The 18,277-nt window shown below is 41.6% G+C and overlaps 1 protein-coding gene across 1 annotated transcript; it reads left to right on the forward strand.

Moving 5' to 3' along the window:
- Positions 1-4,108: 4,108 nt before the first annotated feature.
- Positions 4,109-13,417, forward strand: LOC134633596 (inner centromere protein A-like). Its single transcript, XM_063482460.1, has 6 exons — positions 4,109-4,437; positions 8,342-8,446; positions 10,179-10,274; positions 10,579-10,683; positions 11,074-11,210; positions 11,631-13,417. Exons 1-6 carry the CDS (start codon positions 4,247-4,249, stop codon positions 12,959-12,961), a joined length of 1,965 nt encoding a protein of 654 aa, XP_063338530.1. The 5' UTR covers positions 4,109-4,246; the 3' UTR covers positions 12,962-13,417.
- The last annotated feature ends 4,860 nt before the right edge of the window (positions 13,418-18,277 follow it).

Genomic DNA, 18,277 nt, shown 5'->3' on the forward strand with positions numbered 1-18,277 from the left:
TTTCTAGTCCCTGTCAGTACTCTTGCTGCAGCATTTTGGATTAACTGAAGGCTTTTCAGGGAGTTTTTAGGACTTCCTGACAATAACGAATTACAGTAGTCCAGCCTGGAAGTAATAAATCCATGAACTAGTTTTTCAGCATCACTCGAAGACAGAATATTTCTAATTTTAGAGATATTGCACAAATGGAACAAAGCAGTCTTACATATTTGTGTAATATGTGCATTGAAGGACATATCCTGGTGAACAATAACTCCAAGGTTCCTCACAGTGTTACTGGAGGCCAAGGTAATGCCATCCAGAGTAAGAATCTGGTTAGATACCATATTTCTAAGATTTTCAGGGCCGAGCACAATAACCTCAGTTTGATCTGAATTTAAAAGCAGAAAGTTAGCGGCCATCCAGGTCTTTATGTCTTTAAGACATTCCCGCTGGCTTCATAAATAGATAAAGTTGGGTGTCATCTGTATGCTATTCCTTCTGATAATACTGCCTAAGTCAGGGGTCTCGAACTCCAGTCCTCCAGTGTCCTGTATGGGCTCAAAATGTGGTCATAAATATTTTGTACTTGTAAATCAGTTTTGTATGTGTAAAAAGAATTTGTGTGTGCGTAAAAAAGATTTGTATGTGTAAAAAAGATTTGTATGTGTAAAAAAGATTTGTGTGTGCGTAAAAAAGATTTGTATGTGTAAAAAAGATTTGTGTGTGCGTAAAAAAGATTTGTATGTGTAAAAAAAGATTTGTGTGTGCGTAAAAAAGATTTGTATGTGTAAAAAAGATTTGTGTGTGCGTAAAAAAGATTTGTGTGTGGACTTAGCCAAAAAACCCCTGCAAGTTACAAGTACGGATTTTGACCCTATTTTTCTTCCTTTCATTTGATTGGTCAATGTCATGTCAATCACAAATGTAACAATCCAATCAGAGAACAGATGGGTTTGGCTGTCGGAGGGGCACTTTTTTTGAACTGCAGGTCTTTGAAGGGAATAAATGCCCTTTTACATGCCAACCCAGCGTTTTCCTTCATCACCACGAAGGAAAACAGTCTGTGGTCGTCTGAGTTTGGTGATTTTTGTGTCACAGGTCTATGTGCTTAATACAGGGACTTCCACAGCCTTTTCAACAGCGCTGCGGACCGCGGGGGGGGGGGGGGGGGGGGGGGGGGGGGGCAGTGTTTTGGAAATGACAGTCTCCATTACAAAGCTTTCTTCGTTATGAATTAGCATACATGTTTTTATTGAACATTTGAAGAACTAGCAAAAAAACCCGAAACTCTTGTAGAGGACATAAAGTCAGAGATAGAAACGACAAGGAGCAGGTGCATCTAGTACAGGTAGAGCTGCTGCAAAAACCCACAGAGCCCAGCAGCCAGCGCAACAATTCTGGATCCTTTGCTTTTAGTTAGCATTAGCAGCACATCCTGTGTCCGATGTGAAAGGACTTTTATGCTGCGCACTGTGACTCACAGCAATGGTCCCGGGTCAGCCCTGACTTTGTGTTAATCTAATCCTAAAGTAATAATGGTATTTCTAACCACTGACATACCACAACTTTATCCTTTCAACAGCTACTGAAAGTTAGCGGACCTAGCTGCTATCGGATATTTATATAGAGATCCTCCAGCTTCAGACTGTATTACCCTTCAAGGACCTGCAGTTCATAAAAGTGCCCCTCCGACAGGCAAACCCATCTGTCCTCTGATTGGATTGTTACATTTGTGATTGACATGACATTGACCAATCAGATGAAAGGAAGAAAAACAGGGTCAAAATCCGTACTTGTAACTTGCAGGGGTTTTTTGGCTAAGTCCACACACAAATCTTTTTTACACATACAAATCTTTTTTACGCACACACAAATCTTTTTTACACACATACAAATCTTTTTTACGCACACACAAATCTTTTTTACACATACAAATCTTTTTTACACATACAAATCTTTTTTACGCACACACAAATCTTTTTTACACATACAAATCTTTTTTACGCACACACAAATCTTTTTTACACATACAAATCTTTTTTACGCACACACAAATTCTTTTTACACATACAAAACTGATTTACAAGTACAAAATATTTATGACCACATTTTGAGCCCATAGTCCTGAAGGCGACTGTTGTTGTGATTTGGCGCTGTATGAACAAAAGATGCACTAGAGGGGAAACAGTGGCACCGCCTCCAAAGCTGGAATGTTTTTACAGGTGGAAGTCATTCTTGTGTTTTTTCCTCTACATCTTTTCTGACTGTCGTGAAACTTTCCCATGTGTCCCTGTTGCAACACACCTGAATACAATTAGTAGGTCATTAGCAAGACTCTATAGAACTTGACTGAATGCTGAGGTTGCTATTCAGCCATTTGATTCATGTTAGGCAGCTCATGAGTGAATGAACACGGTGCTATAAAAGTACGTTTAGAAATACATTTTTCCAAACACTTAGATTTACTTAAATTTACTTGTGTAGGGCTAGGGGTTGCCACTTCAGCATGCAGTCAAGTTCGTGAGTAAATCGGTTTGGCTGAGATTAAAGTTATAGTTTTAGTCATAGTTTTCACACAGCTGAGTAAACATGACACAGAAAACTGATTAAACAGAAGTGTGAAATGGTAGAGGATTTACTCCAATGTCCTGTTATATATTAGCAAGCGAGGAGCAGATGGCTGAGTTTATTAAACTCCACCGAGACAGCTGGTGATGCAATTCTGAAGGCTAGACCATCCCATTTCACAGCCTCGCACTTCCAGCCTTCTCGGTCTTTGAAGGACCCGGCCCACTTAGAGGGCGAAGGCCGGGTCCTCCGAAGGATGCAGCCTAGGTTTTGGGACACAGCTACAGTGTACTTTCAAGAACAATTTCCCATCAAAAATCTCAATTTTCTGTATTATTTGCTTGCTTATTATGCACCACTCTACCGTTGTTTACAGCGCAGTCGGCCACTGGTTTTTGGGGTTTTTTTTTCCAAAAATGACCTCAGACAAGAGGACAAGAAAGCCTCATTTCTGCTGTTCAGTACTGAAGAAATTTTAACTTTTTAAATTATGCCAAATTGCAAAACGCTTAGCTGTGTCTCTAATGAAACCTCTGTAACTTTGCTCTGTTTCACTTCAGCAGCATCAGGTAATGATCCTATGTTGATTCATGGTTTTCTTCAGTTTTTGTTCTCCTGTAGAATATTTTTAAGGTTATCTCACTTACCTGCTATAAAAAGCCAGGCCAGGAAAATCTCCTTGATGTTTTTCTGTTTTATTACTTTGACACAAAGGCATCTGCTGTGATGCTCACACCTCTGATGAAGTCTCACAAGCGTCAGTTTTGTTTTTATACATAGATATAAAAATATGGATATGTACTGATAAATGATCAGAATTATAATATTTCTGACCAGCTGAGTTAAAGTTGAATCGAATCGGATTTAATTGAATCGGGACCTTGTGAATCGGAATCGAATCGATTACAGAAATCAAAATCGATACCCAGCCCTACTCTGGCTTCCTCACACAGTCCAGAGATGTACTTATTGATACAACTGGTGATTCTAAATTGGCTGCGGATTTGAGGTGCTGTATGAGCGGTTTAAATGTGACTGATTATGCTGCCTTAATGACATTAAACAGTAGATGTCTTTAAAAAAATTTAATTAAATGAAAACAAAACAAGAACCCCAGGTGGTGTATGGATGCTTCCCGACGCTCCTTATACTCGCGATCAGTAAAGAATATGTTACCATCACTTTGTTATCTTAATTATTTAGATCATTTATGCATTTTCCCTTCTAATGAATCATTACTATTTTACTAAACCATTTTAGATTCTGTAATAACTTACTTTTGGTATAGTAGAGAAAACTGGTCTCACTTTGCATTGAGGCTCTTATTTTATTCACCTTTCAAACTTTGTAAACAGCTCTCTTTTTATTCAATTTGAAATTTTTAAAAATGGAAACCTGCCTTCTTTTTAAATTATTTGATATTGGATAAAGATCAGATTATCTGAGTGAGCTACACACCCTTTACCAGGTCACACCCAGAAAGGACACTACTGCCGGGTAAAATTCAGGGGTAGGAACGTTCTGTTGGGGGATGTGTGTTGCAAGGGGGAACAAAACAAAGTCCGGACTGAGGGGCACGCTGCTGTTTTGGTCATGTGCTAGTCGTAAAGTTTTTATCGTCCTCATGGGAGAATCGTCGCTTGTGCCTTAACTTTTTGTGGTGTCGTGGGGAGTTTGAGTGTCCGCATTTGGAAAAATGCAGGATCATAATTATTATTTCTCAGGAGAAAAGACCAAGGACGTGCTGTCCAACAAGCTGGGGCACGAAGAGGAAAAACTGGAAGAAACGAAAGTGTTCTTAGGCGTCGCTTTCTCCAGGTGGACCTCGCTGAAGAGGGACAAAAGTTTTCAGAGTGATGCCGAAGTGGCCTGCTTTCTGCTGGACAGGTAATTCAAGTTGTGCCCGAAAGCGACGCGTGAATCGGTGTTACTGTTAGAAAAATTACCTTACGAAGTGAGACACACAGCGTAACAATTGCGTTTATTTGCATGCGAGGAAGCAGTGTTAACGTCCCTTCGAGCCTCTTTATCTTTCCAACGCTGTGCTGGGAACAGAAACGTGTGAGACGCTTTTACAGGAAACACATTTAGCTACGTGGTGTACTAGTACAGGGGTATTCAACCAGGATTTAGAGGTCGAGCAACATAGAACTGTACACACATTATAACCATTGAAACATGATAACTGTGCATGTTCAAGTGTGAAGGCTGTGTATAGTTTTAGGGGCTCATTTTCTTCCGCTCTTTTAATCAACTCCCCCACTTGTTTGCTCGTTAAGATAATTGAGCTCCAGCTTGTCCTTCCAGGATTTTTTTTTAACCCGGGCTTACATGTGGAGGTGCCCATTCATGAGCTGGGATGACATTTAGCTTTGAGCATGTTCACTGTGGAGAAAATTGCATGGCTTTTTTGTGTAGAGCCATTGCTCTGTTTTCAATGTCCACTTTTCTTTTTGCACAAAACGTTTGTTCTTTATTCTTTCTCCGTTTTTCTCAGCTTTCTCCGGCGCACTCGTCTGTATCGGTCCCTTTCTTTTTCTACTTGTATCGCTTTCTTTCTGCCGTCTTCTTTTATCTAATCGCTAAAGCCCCGTTTTCTACAACCCAGTAATGGCGGTTTTGTTTTCGTGAACAAGACGCTCTCATTACTCATCGAGTGGGTAGGGTTACTGACCAGCCAATCGGTGGCATGCAGCCTGATGACGTCATATTTCAGTACCTGTTCAGATCGCTTGGAACCCCGGGAGAGCAGGTACTAAAAAGTACTTGCTACCAAGTAATATGATCTAACGGAAAACCCTAAAAAAAGTGCTGACGCAGTCTGACTAGGTACTAGTTAAAAAAGGGCTTAACTCCGAGCTGTGGCACTGTAGAGTCTTAGTATTTACCACCATCATTATTGCATTACACCTAGGGCTGCTACAAACGATTATTTTGATAGTCGACTAGTCACCGATTATTTTTGCAACTAGTCGACTAATCAGATCATGCATCCACTGGACATAAAGCGTACAGCTTATTGCACCAGCATGCATCTGCTCTTATATAACTATCATTAGCTTACAGCTTGAAGTGTTTAAGGTATGTGCTAACTAAAAATAAAGACAAGATGATAGTTTATTAAACTTTTAATGGAATTTGCAGGTTGTCTCCGTGGTGTTTAATAAACTCAGCCGTCTGCTCCTTGCTCACTAAAATATAATAGGACACTGGAATAAATTCTCGACCATCTCACATTTGTTTAATCAGTTTTCTGTTTGACGTTTATTCAACTGTGTGAAAACTGTAACTTTAATCTCAGCCAAACCGATTTACTCAGGAACAAATAAAGCACTGAAAAAAGCCGAACAGTAACATTTTTATGTTATCTAAGTGATTTATATATCATGTTTAACCTGAGTAGTGAAAGACCGCGGGGGGTTTGCTGTTCTCAGTGGCTCTAGTGAGCCTTGAATCCCCCAGCTAGCTATCGAGCTGGTGGGTAACGGACGTCTCCGAAAACGTCAGAGCACTTATGCAAAAATGTGATGTCTTGATAAACTGAGCAGATATTTGCAGTTTGCACAGCTACATTCTCGCCTGAAAATATGTTAAAAGTTTAGTAATATTAAAACTAAATAGCTGCTGCCATTGTTGGAAACTGGAATTGGCTGGGCCGTGCTACGTGTCTACGAATTTAAACAGCCTTCGTCGCGTCGCTGTAGCGTAATGAGCCTACAAATGCGGCCTCCGAAGGATGCGGCCCCTGAATTTGGACACAGCTACAATACCGGAGATAGCTGCTTCTTCTTCTTTGGCGTTTAATGGCAGCTGTTTCAGTCTGTTCTTACCCTCTGAAATCCTACTACTTATTCCTGCGTCTTTCAGGATCTTACAAAGCTTCAAACAACACGTCGACTATTAAATTAGTCGACTAATCGTGGCAGCCCTAATTACACCCCAGTGCTGTCTGCAGCGTCATCATAGGTCATCTGTGCAGTCGTCCACCTTCTGCCCTATTTGGTGATACATGATGGTCTTGGTTAGAGCAGTTTCGATCAGTGTCTCGATCAACCAGGGATCAGGCAGGGAATGCAGCAGCATTCGCAGACAGTCAGTAAGGCAGTTGCAACTGCTTACTTGTATGTTAGATGGAGGTACATGACCACCAGCTTCCTTTGGGATAACAGTGCGAGTAACGGCAGTGTCACAAAGAACAGTTATTGGCTTACTTGCAGCCAGCAAGGATACTTGGGGCAGTTTTTCAGCTGAATTTAAGGAAACCACTACATCTTCAAAGACAACACTTCTGATTTCCTCCCATCTAGTCTCCCTTCCCACTTATCTTGGTGGTTATCATACCTCTTGCGTTGATGTGCATGGCATAATAATTTGACACTGTTTAAACTACAACTTCCAGAAGATGGACTACAAAATGCACATCTTACCCCATGTTCTTACTGCATTGTCACAGCTGGTCTCAGAAACAATGGTGTGAAATGGAAAACACATTATTAACTTTGTGCTGTTCAGCGGTGTAATTTTAAAAATGTGTATTTATCAATGTTAAAAAGGGTTCAAGTTTCACATTGGTGTTTCGAGTGTGTTTTGATGTTTGATCTGTACAACAGTGTTAGTTGTGGGTTAAATGTAGAGCTGGGATAAGATTTTTTCATATCACGATATGTTTTTTTCATTTCAGGCGATAACGATATATATCACGATATAAGCCAAATAACTATATTTGTAAGATTTAAATGTGCCGTTGCTCACAAGTAAAATGTGAAATAATCTGCAGCTTGTTTTGATTTAAATATTTATTTCCCATAATAAGTTCAACAGAGTAGATGTACTTAAGGAACATGAGACTTTAGTTTCAGATAAATAAAGGCAAATATTGCAAACTACACAAAAGGCAGCCGCTAAAGCGTTTAAGTTTCAAAATAGAACAAACAAAACAGATTACTAAATTGTCAATTCCACTTAGAAACAAAATATTAATTCTAAAAATAAATCTTAATTTGTTTTACAGAAGAACAGACAAAATTGACTAACTTTTGTCAATATCAAATAAACTGAGAACTAAAAGGAAATTGTCAATCTCTCCTTGTTGTATAGCTTAGCTTTTCAAACAGTTTTAACAGTGACTTTAGTCTGACAAAATCCGAATGACGAATTAGCGCTTTCAGTCAGAGATTGAGCATGCACCGGTTTATTGTATTTCCAGACTTGCTTTCGGCACAATTTACAGTGCGCGCTACTCTGTTTTTTGTCAGACTTGAAATAGCCGAAATACCTTCACACTACGGAATTTCTATGGCCCTTCCGTTCGACAAGCTCTCCGGAATTGGAACCATCATCGGTTTTTTCTTCGGTAACCTTCGCTCACGCTCTCGGTTGATTTTTCTCTAGTCGGCAAACTCATTTCCTTCATTACCTGGGCAGCCCGGCTGCAAAAACAAATACACATGTGCGCCTTGGCACTTGTGCTGTACGTAACAAGTCACGTGACGTGACGCTGCGGCTGTGATTGGTTCGGCTCTGCACTACTTAATTTGGATTGGCTGTTCTTTTCCTTTTTTTTTTTTTAAGAGGACAAGAGAGATGAGGCCTATCGCAATAGTTTAATTTTTCTATCGAGAAAAAGTTATTTCGCAATACATATCGTTATCGTTCTATCGCCCAGCTCTAGTTAAATGTTGTTTCATTTGATTGATTCATATGACAGGAACAGTCAGAGAGGAAGGTTAATGCCACAAGCAGTTGTGTCATGTAGAATTTAACATTTTGATGTTTCTGTTGTTTCCTCCAGCTATGAGAGAGTTGTGATGACATCAGCGCCCACAAAGGAAAAGCCTTCACAAGTCCCAGCTCCAGCTACCATTGGCACCAGTCATTCTTTCAATGATGCCAACAGGCAAGTCCTTCCATGTCAGGAAATTCCATATGTTTTCATGAATACATATTCATGTATATGTACACTACCAGTTTAAATTTTGGACACACCTTCTCGTTTAATGTTTTTTTTCTTTATTTTCATGACTCTTTACATTGTAGATTCTCACTGAAAACATCAAAACTATGAATGAACACATTTGGAGTTATGTAATAATTGAAAAAGTGTGAAATAACTTAAAACATGGTTTATATTTTAGATTCTTCAAAATAGGCACCTTTGCTTCTTCAGGTTGTTACCTGAAATGGTTTTCCAACAGCCTTGAAGGAGTTCCCAGAGATGCTGAGCACTTGTTGGCCCTTTTGACTTCAGTCTGCGGTCCATCTCATCTCAAACCATTTTGATTGGGTTTAGGTCAGGTGAATGTGGAGGCCAGGGCATCTGGCGCAGCACTCCATCACTCTCCTTCTTGGTCAAATAGCCCTTACACAGCCTAGAGGTGTGTTTGTCCTTTTGAAAAATAAATGGTAGTCTAACTAAACACAAACTGGATGGGATGGCATGTCACTGTAGGATGCTGTGGTAACCAAGCAGGTTCGGTGTGCGTTCAATTTTGAATAAATCCCCAATAGTGTCACCAGCAAGGCACCGTCACACCTCCTCCTCCATGCTTCACAGTGGGAACCATGCATGTAGAGACCATCCATTCCTCTTTTCTGCATCACACAAAGACACGGCGGGTGGAACCAAAGATCTCAAATTTGGACTCATTAGACCAAAGCACAGATTTACACTGGTCTAATGTCCATTCCTTGTGTTTCTTGGCCCAAACAAATCTCTTCTGCTTGTTGCTTTTCCTTAGTGGTAGTTTCTTAGCAGCTATTTGACCATAAAGGCCTGATTCGCACTGTGTCATCTGAACTGTTGATGTAGAGACGTGTCTGTCACTGGAGCTCTGTGTGGCATTTTCCTGGGGTGTAGTTAACTTGTGATTTCTGAGGCTCGTGACTCGGATGAATTTATCCTCAGCAGCAGAGGTGACTCTTGGTCTTCCTTTCCTGGGGTGGTCCTCATGCGAGCCAGTTTCCTCGTTGCGCTTGATGGTTTTTGTGACTGCACCTGGGAACACTTTCAAAGTTTTTGCAATTTTCTGGACTGACTGACCTTCAGTTCTTAAAGTACTACTTTCAGGAAAGCTACTTTCAGGAATGTAAAATAAAAGATATATTTGGGATTATTTATCAGTTTTTACTTTGCTACACAATTACATACATCTTGCTTCATATATTTGAAGTCTTCAGTATGTAGGTGAAGGGGAATTTATAAGCACTTACAATGAGAATGTCGTTGTGTACTCCAGACTCTGTGATTATGTGATGGTGTTAAAACTACAATTTCCAGAAGATGGACTACAAAATGCACATCTTACTTCACCCCAACATGTTCTTACTGCATTGTTACAGCTGGTCTCAGAAACAATGGTGTGAAACACATTATTAACTTTGTGCTGTTCAGCGGTGTAATTTTAAAAATGTGTATTTATCAATGTTAAAAAGGGTTTGAGTTTCACAAATTAATGTGTGTTTTGATGTTTGATCTGTACAACAGTGTTAGTTGTGGGTTGTGTTTCATTTGAAATGTTGTTTCATTTGAATGATTCATATGATAGGAACAGTCAGAGAGGAAGGTTAATGCCACCAGCAGTTGTGTCATGTAGAATTTAACATTTTGATGTTTCTGTTGTTTCCTCCAGTTATGAGAGAGTTGTGATGACATCAGCGCCCACAAAGGAAAAGCCTTCACAAGTCCCAGCTCCAGCTACCATCGATACCACTCGTTCTTTCAACAGGCAAGTCCTTCCATGTCTAAATTTATAAATGTTTTGCATATATTCAGGCTGCTAGTTTGGTTTTATGATAAATGTAATGCTGCATTTTGTTGCCACTGGCTCAGAACTAACACACTTTGATGCAGTCAGTTTGGACTTTTTCTTCCAACGTCTGTACACAAAACCAATGGCATGAAATGAAACAAATTTATATTTAACTTAACTTTAAAATAAACCATCTCTTGATATGCTCCTCATTGTTAATGCCACCAGCAGTTGTGTCATGTAGAATTTAACATTTTGATGTTTCTGTTGTTTCCTCCAGCTATGAGAGAGTTGTGATGACATCATTGGCCACAAAGGAAAAACCGTTACAAGTCATAGGTCCAGCTGCCTTTGGCACCACTCGTTCTTTCAGTGGAGCAAACAGGTGAGTATTTCCTTGTCCAAATTTGTATGTTTTTGTATATAGTCATATATACATTTTAAAGCCTCGCCTCTGTCAGTGCGCCCCAGGGTGGCTGTGGCTACAATGTAGCTTGCCATCACCAGTGTGTGAATGTGTGTGTGAATGGGTGGATGACTGGATGTGTAAAGCGCTTTGGGGTCCTTAGGAACTAGTAAAGCGCTATACAAATACAGGCCATTTACCATTTTAAAGATTTAATTCCATGTCTGCTCTAGCATCTGTTTTTGGATCAGTTGAGATCAACAGAAAACAGAACAATGCGTAAACACCTAATTAGTATTTATAAGAACCATTAGTCTCACACGTTGTGGGGAATAACTCTGAATATCTCGATGGCTTATTGTTTTTCAGATTTCCGTATCCAAGATTGCCAAACGGAGTGGGGATGCGTCCAGTGACTAACCTTCAACCACCTGACCCCAGAATTCTCAAAATGGTTGTATTTGTACCTCCACGAGCAACATCAGGGTTAACACAAGTCAGGAGAAGTAAGTATTAAATTATTTTTTATTTTATTGTATCCTATTAAATTACCATTATTCCCACAAAATTATGTAAAAACTATTAGATGGCACAATAACATAATATTTGATGGCACTAACTTACAGATGGCTGGGCATTATTTTATCCATAAATGACTACAATTGACTGTTGTAACTGCTCTCTACTTTGTGATTTAAACTAAAGAAAGGTAAATATACAACAACTGTCAACTGGGTCCATCAGCTGTGAACTGGAACTGAGACCTTTTCACCAGTTTTAATAAAATAAATGCTGTTCTTGGATAATTTGTAATTTGAAAATCTTTCCAAAAATATTTTTTATTTTTATTTTTACTTTTATTTTCAAAATAATATTAAAACTGTAGACACACACTCATCCGTTATCCACATCTGTGTTCAATGCAGATGCCCAAGATGCTCCACCTCAATTAAATGCTGGTCTGAAACAGCGGGTCATAGATCATCTCCAGCTAAAGAAAAAACAGGAAGAAGGGCCCACAAAGATGGAGCTGGAGGAGCGTCGTATAGAGGAGGAGTGTTGTATAAAGATGGAGCTGGAGGAGCGTCGTATAGAGGAGGAGCAGGAGGAGTGTTGTATAAAGATGGAGCTGGAAGAGCATCGTATAAAGATCGAGGTGGAGGAGCGTCGTATAGAGACGGAGCTGGAGGAGCGTCATATAGAGATGGATCTGGAGGAGCGTCGTATAATAAATCAGCAGGAGCGCCATGAAAAGGAGGAGCAGGAAGAATGCCACTTAAAAGACGAACACAAAGAACGCCAAATAAAGGAGGAGCAGGAGGAACGTCACATAAATAGCGAAGAGGTTGAAGTGAATCTTAATGGGATAAAGGAGGCTGATATCACCGGGTTCCTGCTCACTTCTGTTCATGTGAAGAGTGAAAATGATGAAAAGAAACCGCAGTCCCCACAACCTCATCAAGGCCCGCCTCTCAAAAACATGGAAGGGCAGACACAAACCAGAGGATCAGGTAAACGAATGAAAACAGAAACTGAGGACGATGGAGGAAGCACAAAGGCTAGGAACTCTTATCACAGTAGCTGTTTACCACAGAATACTAATGTACAGGCTTCAGACTTCACCGAGACTAAAGATGGTACTGTGGATGGTGATTGTGATAATTATTGGCAGGAGCCATTGTCTGCTTCTGAACCTGAACCTGAAGATGGCAAGAGTAAAAATTCTAACCTGCATCAATCTCTGTCAGAATCTGGATCTGAAACTGAAGACAGCAGCATTGATAATTATAACTTGCACAGATCTTCATCAGAATCTGGATCTGAAACTGAAGACAGCAGCATTGATAATTATAACTTGCATGGATCTTCATCAGAATCTGGCTCTGAAACTGAAGACAGCAGCATTGATAATTATAACTGGCACGGATCTTCATCAGAATCTGGATCTGAAACGGAAAGCAGCAGCAGCATTGATAATTATAACTTGCATGGACCTTCATCAGAATCTGAATCTGAAACGGAAAGCAGCAGCAGCAGCAGCAGCAGCGTTGATAATTATAATTTGCACAGACCTTCATCAGAATCTGGATCTGAAACTGAAGGCAGCACCAATGAAGATGATGGTAAATGGCAGAAACCGTTGTTAAACTCTGAACCTAAACTTGTAAACAGTGGTGCAAATGGAAAAAAGCGATTTCACACACCAGAGAAACCATTTCGTTGTAAAATTAGACGTAAAACAAGTAAAATATTTTAATAAACCAAAACAGATTACTTAAGACGCATAGGACAGGACAAACAGTTTGCAGCTTTTGTAAAAAAAAAAAATGATGACAATAATAATAAGGTTAAAGTGTCAGACGTAGGGGTTCACATGGGGCCGAGAGAGAGACCATTTAGTTGTAGCGTCGGCGGACAAAGCCACATGACTGATGGCATGACATGATTAATTATACATTTTTAGTGTTATGGTCATTGGTGTTTCTGATGGATTTCTAGCATGCACGGCAGAGTAGGAAATTTGAACAAGGGGTTATCTTATCACATTCATGTTTCTAAATTGTTGAATAGTTAGTTGATCAGTACAAGGGAATAATTCCAGATGATGCTGTGTACATGGTCTTTTGGTAATTATTAGTGGCAATAATCTGATTTAAACCATTTTTTTTGTTGATGACTAAGGTAACATCAATAAAGCACACTGAGAAACTGCCTCCATGCTTTTTCTTTACTGGAGCCTATCCCAGATGATACAGGTCAAGAGAAGTGGGTACACTTTGAATAGGCCTTTAAGGTGGAAGTCATTAAACTGTGATTTGACCAAGTTTTCGTAGCTGATCTCCAACCTTCCCTTTGTGGGGAAAAAAAAAAAGAAAAAACATATATTTAAAAGATTAGTTGTAAAAAAGCTAACTGATCAGCTGCAAAGGAATGGTTTATTTGAGTTTCAGTCAGGTTTCAGAGCTCATCACACTACAGAAAACAGCTGTACTTGGAGAGTCCTGATGTGTTCAGTTTTTTCAGAAGAAAGTACAGGAGAAATATCTGTCGTTTAAAAAGATTTAATTTCAACTGCCGAAGCTAATTAAAAGTTATAGCGCTGGACCTCTCTGTGAAATCAGCCATCTGTCTTCACAAAAAAGGTTGACCCTGGATAGGGCCATACAATTTTATACCCCAATAATAACAAGTGTTATTATGACATACTTCTTACAGAAGGGACGTGGCAGTCCTGCTGTCTCCCTACGAGTCTTCTTTCTGTTCATGTCCAACCTTGCCTCATATCTGCTCCTCTTCCTGGGATAACAAAGACAGAAAAAGAGAAACCACCTCCCTGCTTAACCTTGATTATTAATATTATCCTATTGATTCCATTTAATATCTAAGTTTGAGACATTCTATTCAGACTCCCTTGGCCCAGAAAATATCATCTTGACTGTTAACCGACGTGATGTGTATGTATGTTGCAAAAAACCCGTCACTCTACGTCAATCGCAATATTTGAATTCAGTTATGGCGCTGAATGAAGCTTCCGACCCTCAAAACATGGAGCACCAACACTTTAATGAGCACATCGCAGTGTGTTTATAGAAAATCATAACAACAGCTTTATTTAATCATTTTAATCCTAACAGTCCTTCTCACATACAAGGTCTTGAATAATCAGGTCCCATCTTATCTTAATGACCTCATAGTACCACATCACCCCATTAGAGTGCTGTCAAACATTCTACTTTAAAAGTAGAATGGGAGGCAGAGCCTTCGGTTTTTTAGGCCTCTCTTCTGTTGAACCAGTCTTCATCTTGGATTTGGGAGACACCCTCTCTCCTTTCAAGATTAGGTTTAAAATTTTCCTTTTTGATAAAGCATATAGTTAGGACTGGATCAGATGACCTTGAATCCTCCCTTAGTTACGCTTCAATAGGTCTATGCTGCTGGGGGATTCCCATGATGCACGTGAGTGTTTCTTTTTCACGTACTATGTCTTTTATACATCGCTCTGCATTTAATCATTAGTTGTTATTAACCTCTGGCTCTTTTCAACTGTTTTCTTTTTTTTTTTTTTTTTTGTCCCCCCACCCCAGTCGTGACAGATGGCCACCTCTCCCAGAGATGTATGTATCTCAGTTTTAACAGGAACAGGTCAGGGAGAAGTGGCCATCTATGTGTGTGTGTGTGTGTGTGTGTGTGTGTGTGTGTGTGTGTGTGTGTGTGTGTGTGTGTGTGTGTGTGTGTGTGTGTGTGTGTGTGTGTGTGTGTGTGTGTGTGTGTACACACACACACACACATATAGATATATATATAGATAGAGAGCTGGATAGCGTAGTGGTTAGACTACACGCCTTTGGAGCAGAGAATCGCAAGTTCGATTCCTGCCTGGGGCGTCTGTATCCAGTAAGGGTCCTAAGGCTAGACCCCCTATGCTAAGCAAGCCTACCGATATGAGCGAGACAGATAAATATGAAACCTGGATCCCCCGTAGCCGGTTACCAAGATTACGTGAAGTACCCTCAGAAGGTCTGGTGTTAATGCAGCACTGCGGACAATACCTACGACCGACACTAACAAGCTGATCTACACTACGGCAGCAGTGATCAGTGAGATGCTTGGCTACAAGTTGAACAGCCACAAGGGGCAGTACCCTCCATGGAGAAGGAGGTTAAAGGGCAAGATCAAAGTAGCACGGAGAGAGGTTAGCCAACTAATGGAGTTGCAGAAAGGTGCATAAGAAATACAGCTTGAGGAGGTACACCAGAGAGATAGAAGGTAGGAGAATAAACCAGCTGTTCTCCACAGAACCAGCAAAGGTGTACTCTCAGTGGCAAGGAAACAATAACAGAACATACTTCACGTATATTCATTGAGTTCATCCACACCGATGTGGGTGAAGTCTAGAGACGGAGCAATACTGGAAGAGCATATGGGAGAAGGACGCAACCCATAACGGCAATGCTCAGTGGCTAGTGGACCTGAGGGCAGACCATAGCGACCTCCCTGAACAGGGTCCAGTAACCATCACAGTGGCAGACATCCAAGAAAGGGTCTCCAGTATGAAGAGTTGGACAGCACCAGGGCCCGACATGGTTCACGCCTACTGGCTGAAGAAGCTGACTGCACTCCACGAGCGTCTGGCAGCACAAATGAACCAGCTGCTAGTTAACGAGAGACACCCGGAATGGCTAACCGAAGGTCGGACGGTCCTGATCCCCAAGGACCCCAAGAAGGGACCGGTCCCATCCAACTACCGACCAATAACCTGCCTCAGTACTACATGGAAGCTCCTGTCAGGCATCATATCGGCTAAGATGAACAGGCACATGGGTCAATACATGAGCGGGGCACAGAAAGGGATTGGCAAGAATACCAGAGGCGCAAAACACCAGCTACTGGTAGACAGAACAGTCAGCCGAGACTGCAAGACCAGACTGACCAACCTGTGCACTGCCTGGATTGATTACAAGAAGGCCTATGACTCAATGCCCCACAGCTGGATACTGAAATGCCTAGAATTGTACAAGATCAACAGGACCCTAAGAGCCTTCATCAGGAACTCAATGGGGATGTGGCGTACAACACTAGAGGCCAACTCCAAGCCAATAGCACAAGTCACCATCAAGTGCGGGATCTACCAAGGAGATGCTCTGTCCCCACTGCTGTTCTGCATAGGCCTGAACCCCCTCAGTGAGATCATTAACAAGACTGGCTACGGATACCGACTACGAAACGGAGCGGTTGTCAGCCACCTCCTGTACATGGATGACATCAAGCTGTAGTGTACCAGACATCGATTCACTGATATACAGCAATGACATTGGGATGTCGTTCGGGCTGGAGAAGTGTAGTCGGATGGTAACAAAGAGAGGGAAGGTAGTCAGAACTGAGGGGATTGAACTACCAGAAGGCAACATTGCAGACATAGAGGACAGTTACAAGTACCTGGGGATCCCGCAGGCAAATGGGAACCATGAAGAGGCCGCTAGGAAAGCTGCAACCACCAAGTACCTGCAGAGGGTCAGGCAAGTCCTGAGGAGTCAGCTGAATGGTAAGAACAAGATCCGGGCTATCAACACCTACGCCCTGCCCGTGATCAGGTACCCTACTGGGGTAATAGGCTGGCCAAAGGAGGAGATAGAAGCCACTGACATAAAGACAAGAAAGCTCCTGACCATGCATGGAGGGTTTCACACCAAGTCCAGCACCCTGAGGCTGTACGCTAAGCGGAAGGAAGGAGGCCGGGGACTGGTGAGTGTCAGCACCACAGTCCAGGATGAGACAAGAAACATCCACGAATACATCACGAAGATGGCCCCAACTGACAGTGTGCTCAGTGAATACCTCAGGCAGCAGAAACCCAAGAAAGAGGAGGAAGGCGAGCAACCATCATGGAAGGACAGGCCCCTGCACGGTATGTACCACCGGCAGATAGAGGAGGTGGCTGATATCCAGAAATCCTACCAGTGGCTGGACAAAGCTGGGCTGAAAGACAGCACAGAGGCACTAATCATGGCAGCACAAGAACAAGCTCTGAGTACAAGATCCATAGAGGCTGGGGTCTATCACACCAGGCAAGACCCCAGGTGCAGGCTGTGTAAAGATGCCCCAGAGACAATCCAGCACATAACAGCAGGGTGCAAGATGCTAGCAGGCAAGGCACACATGGAACGCCATAACCAAGTGGCCGGCATAGTGTACAGGAACATCTGTGCCGAGTATAACCTGGAAGTCCCGAGGTCAAAATGGGAGATGCCCCCAAGGGTGATGGAGAATGACCGAGCTAAGATCCTGTGGGACTTCCAGATACAGACGGACAAAATGGTGGTGGCTAACCAACCGGACATAGTGGTGGTAGACAAACAGGAGAAGACGGCCGTAGTGATCGATGTAGCGGTTCCGAATGACAGCAATATCAGGAAGAAGGAACACGAGAAGCTGGAGAAATACCAAGGGCTCAGAGAAGAGCTCGAGAGGATATGGAGGGTGAAGGTAACGGTGGTCCCCGTGGTAATCGGAGCACTAGGTGCGGTGACTCCCAAGCTAGGCGAGTGGCTCCAGCAGATCCCGGGAACAACATCGGAGATCTCTGTCCAGAAGAGCACAGTCCTGGGAACAGCTAAGATACTGCGCAGGACCCTCAAGCTCCCAGGCCTCTGGTAGAGGACCCGAGCTTGAAGGATAAACCGCCCGCAGGGGTGAGATGGGTGTTGTGTATATATGTGTGTGTGTATATATGTATATATGTGTGTATGTGTGTATATATATATGTATATATATATGAAAGGTTTTAAAAACGGTTTGAAAGACCTCCAGGATGCTATTATCAGCTAGAAAATATTTCAGTTGATAAAATACTTTCTTCTCTAAAACCTTGGAAAGAAAAAGCATCTTGGAAATAGGCCTATTGATAGAAAAATTATTAAAGTTATGCAACGCTTGTTACAGTAAGCCAAAATACATCTCTCTGTCCCTCTAATCTGTCCTCTTCTCAGGCCTTATTGTGATTCCTCTGCCATCTGTAATCCAAAGCACAGTTAGAATCATGTACAGTACAAGTACAAAATGTAACTGAATTGCT

Source organism: Pelmatolapia mariae, linkage group LG8 (genome assembly GCF_036321145.2).
Source record: "Pelmatolapia mariae isolate MD_Pm_ZW linkage group LG8, Pm_UMD_F_2, whole genome shotgun sequence".
Taxonomy (NCBI): Eukaryota; Metazoa; Chordata; class Actinopteri; order Cichliformes; family Cichlidae; genus Pelmatolapia; species Pelmatolapia mariae.

What these genes read in the sequence shown, in the direction of transcription:
- LOC134633596 (XM_063482460.1), top strand. Translation starts at nt 4,247, where the DNA reads ATGCAGGATCATAATTATTATTTCTCAGGAGAAAAGACCAAGGACGTG. An exon ending in ACCACTCGTTCTTTCAACAG is followed by an intron (nt 10,275 to 10,578) that starts GCAAGTCCTTCC and finishes TGTTTCCTCCAG; the next exon opens with CTATGAGAGAGTTGTGATGA. An exon ending in GTTAACACAAGTCAGGAGAA is followed by an intron (nt 11,211 to 11,630) that starts GTAAGTATTAAA and finishes TGTTCAATGCAG; the next exon opens with ATGCCCAAGATGCTCCACCT.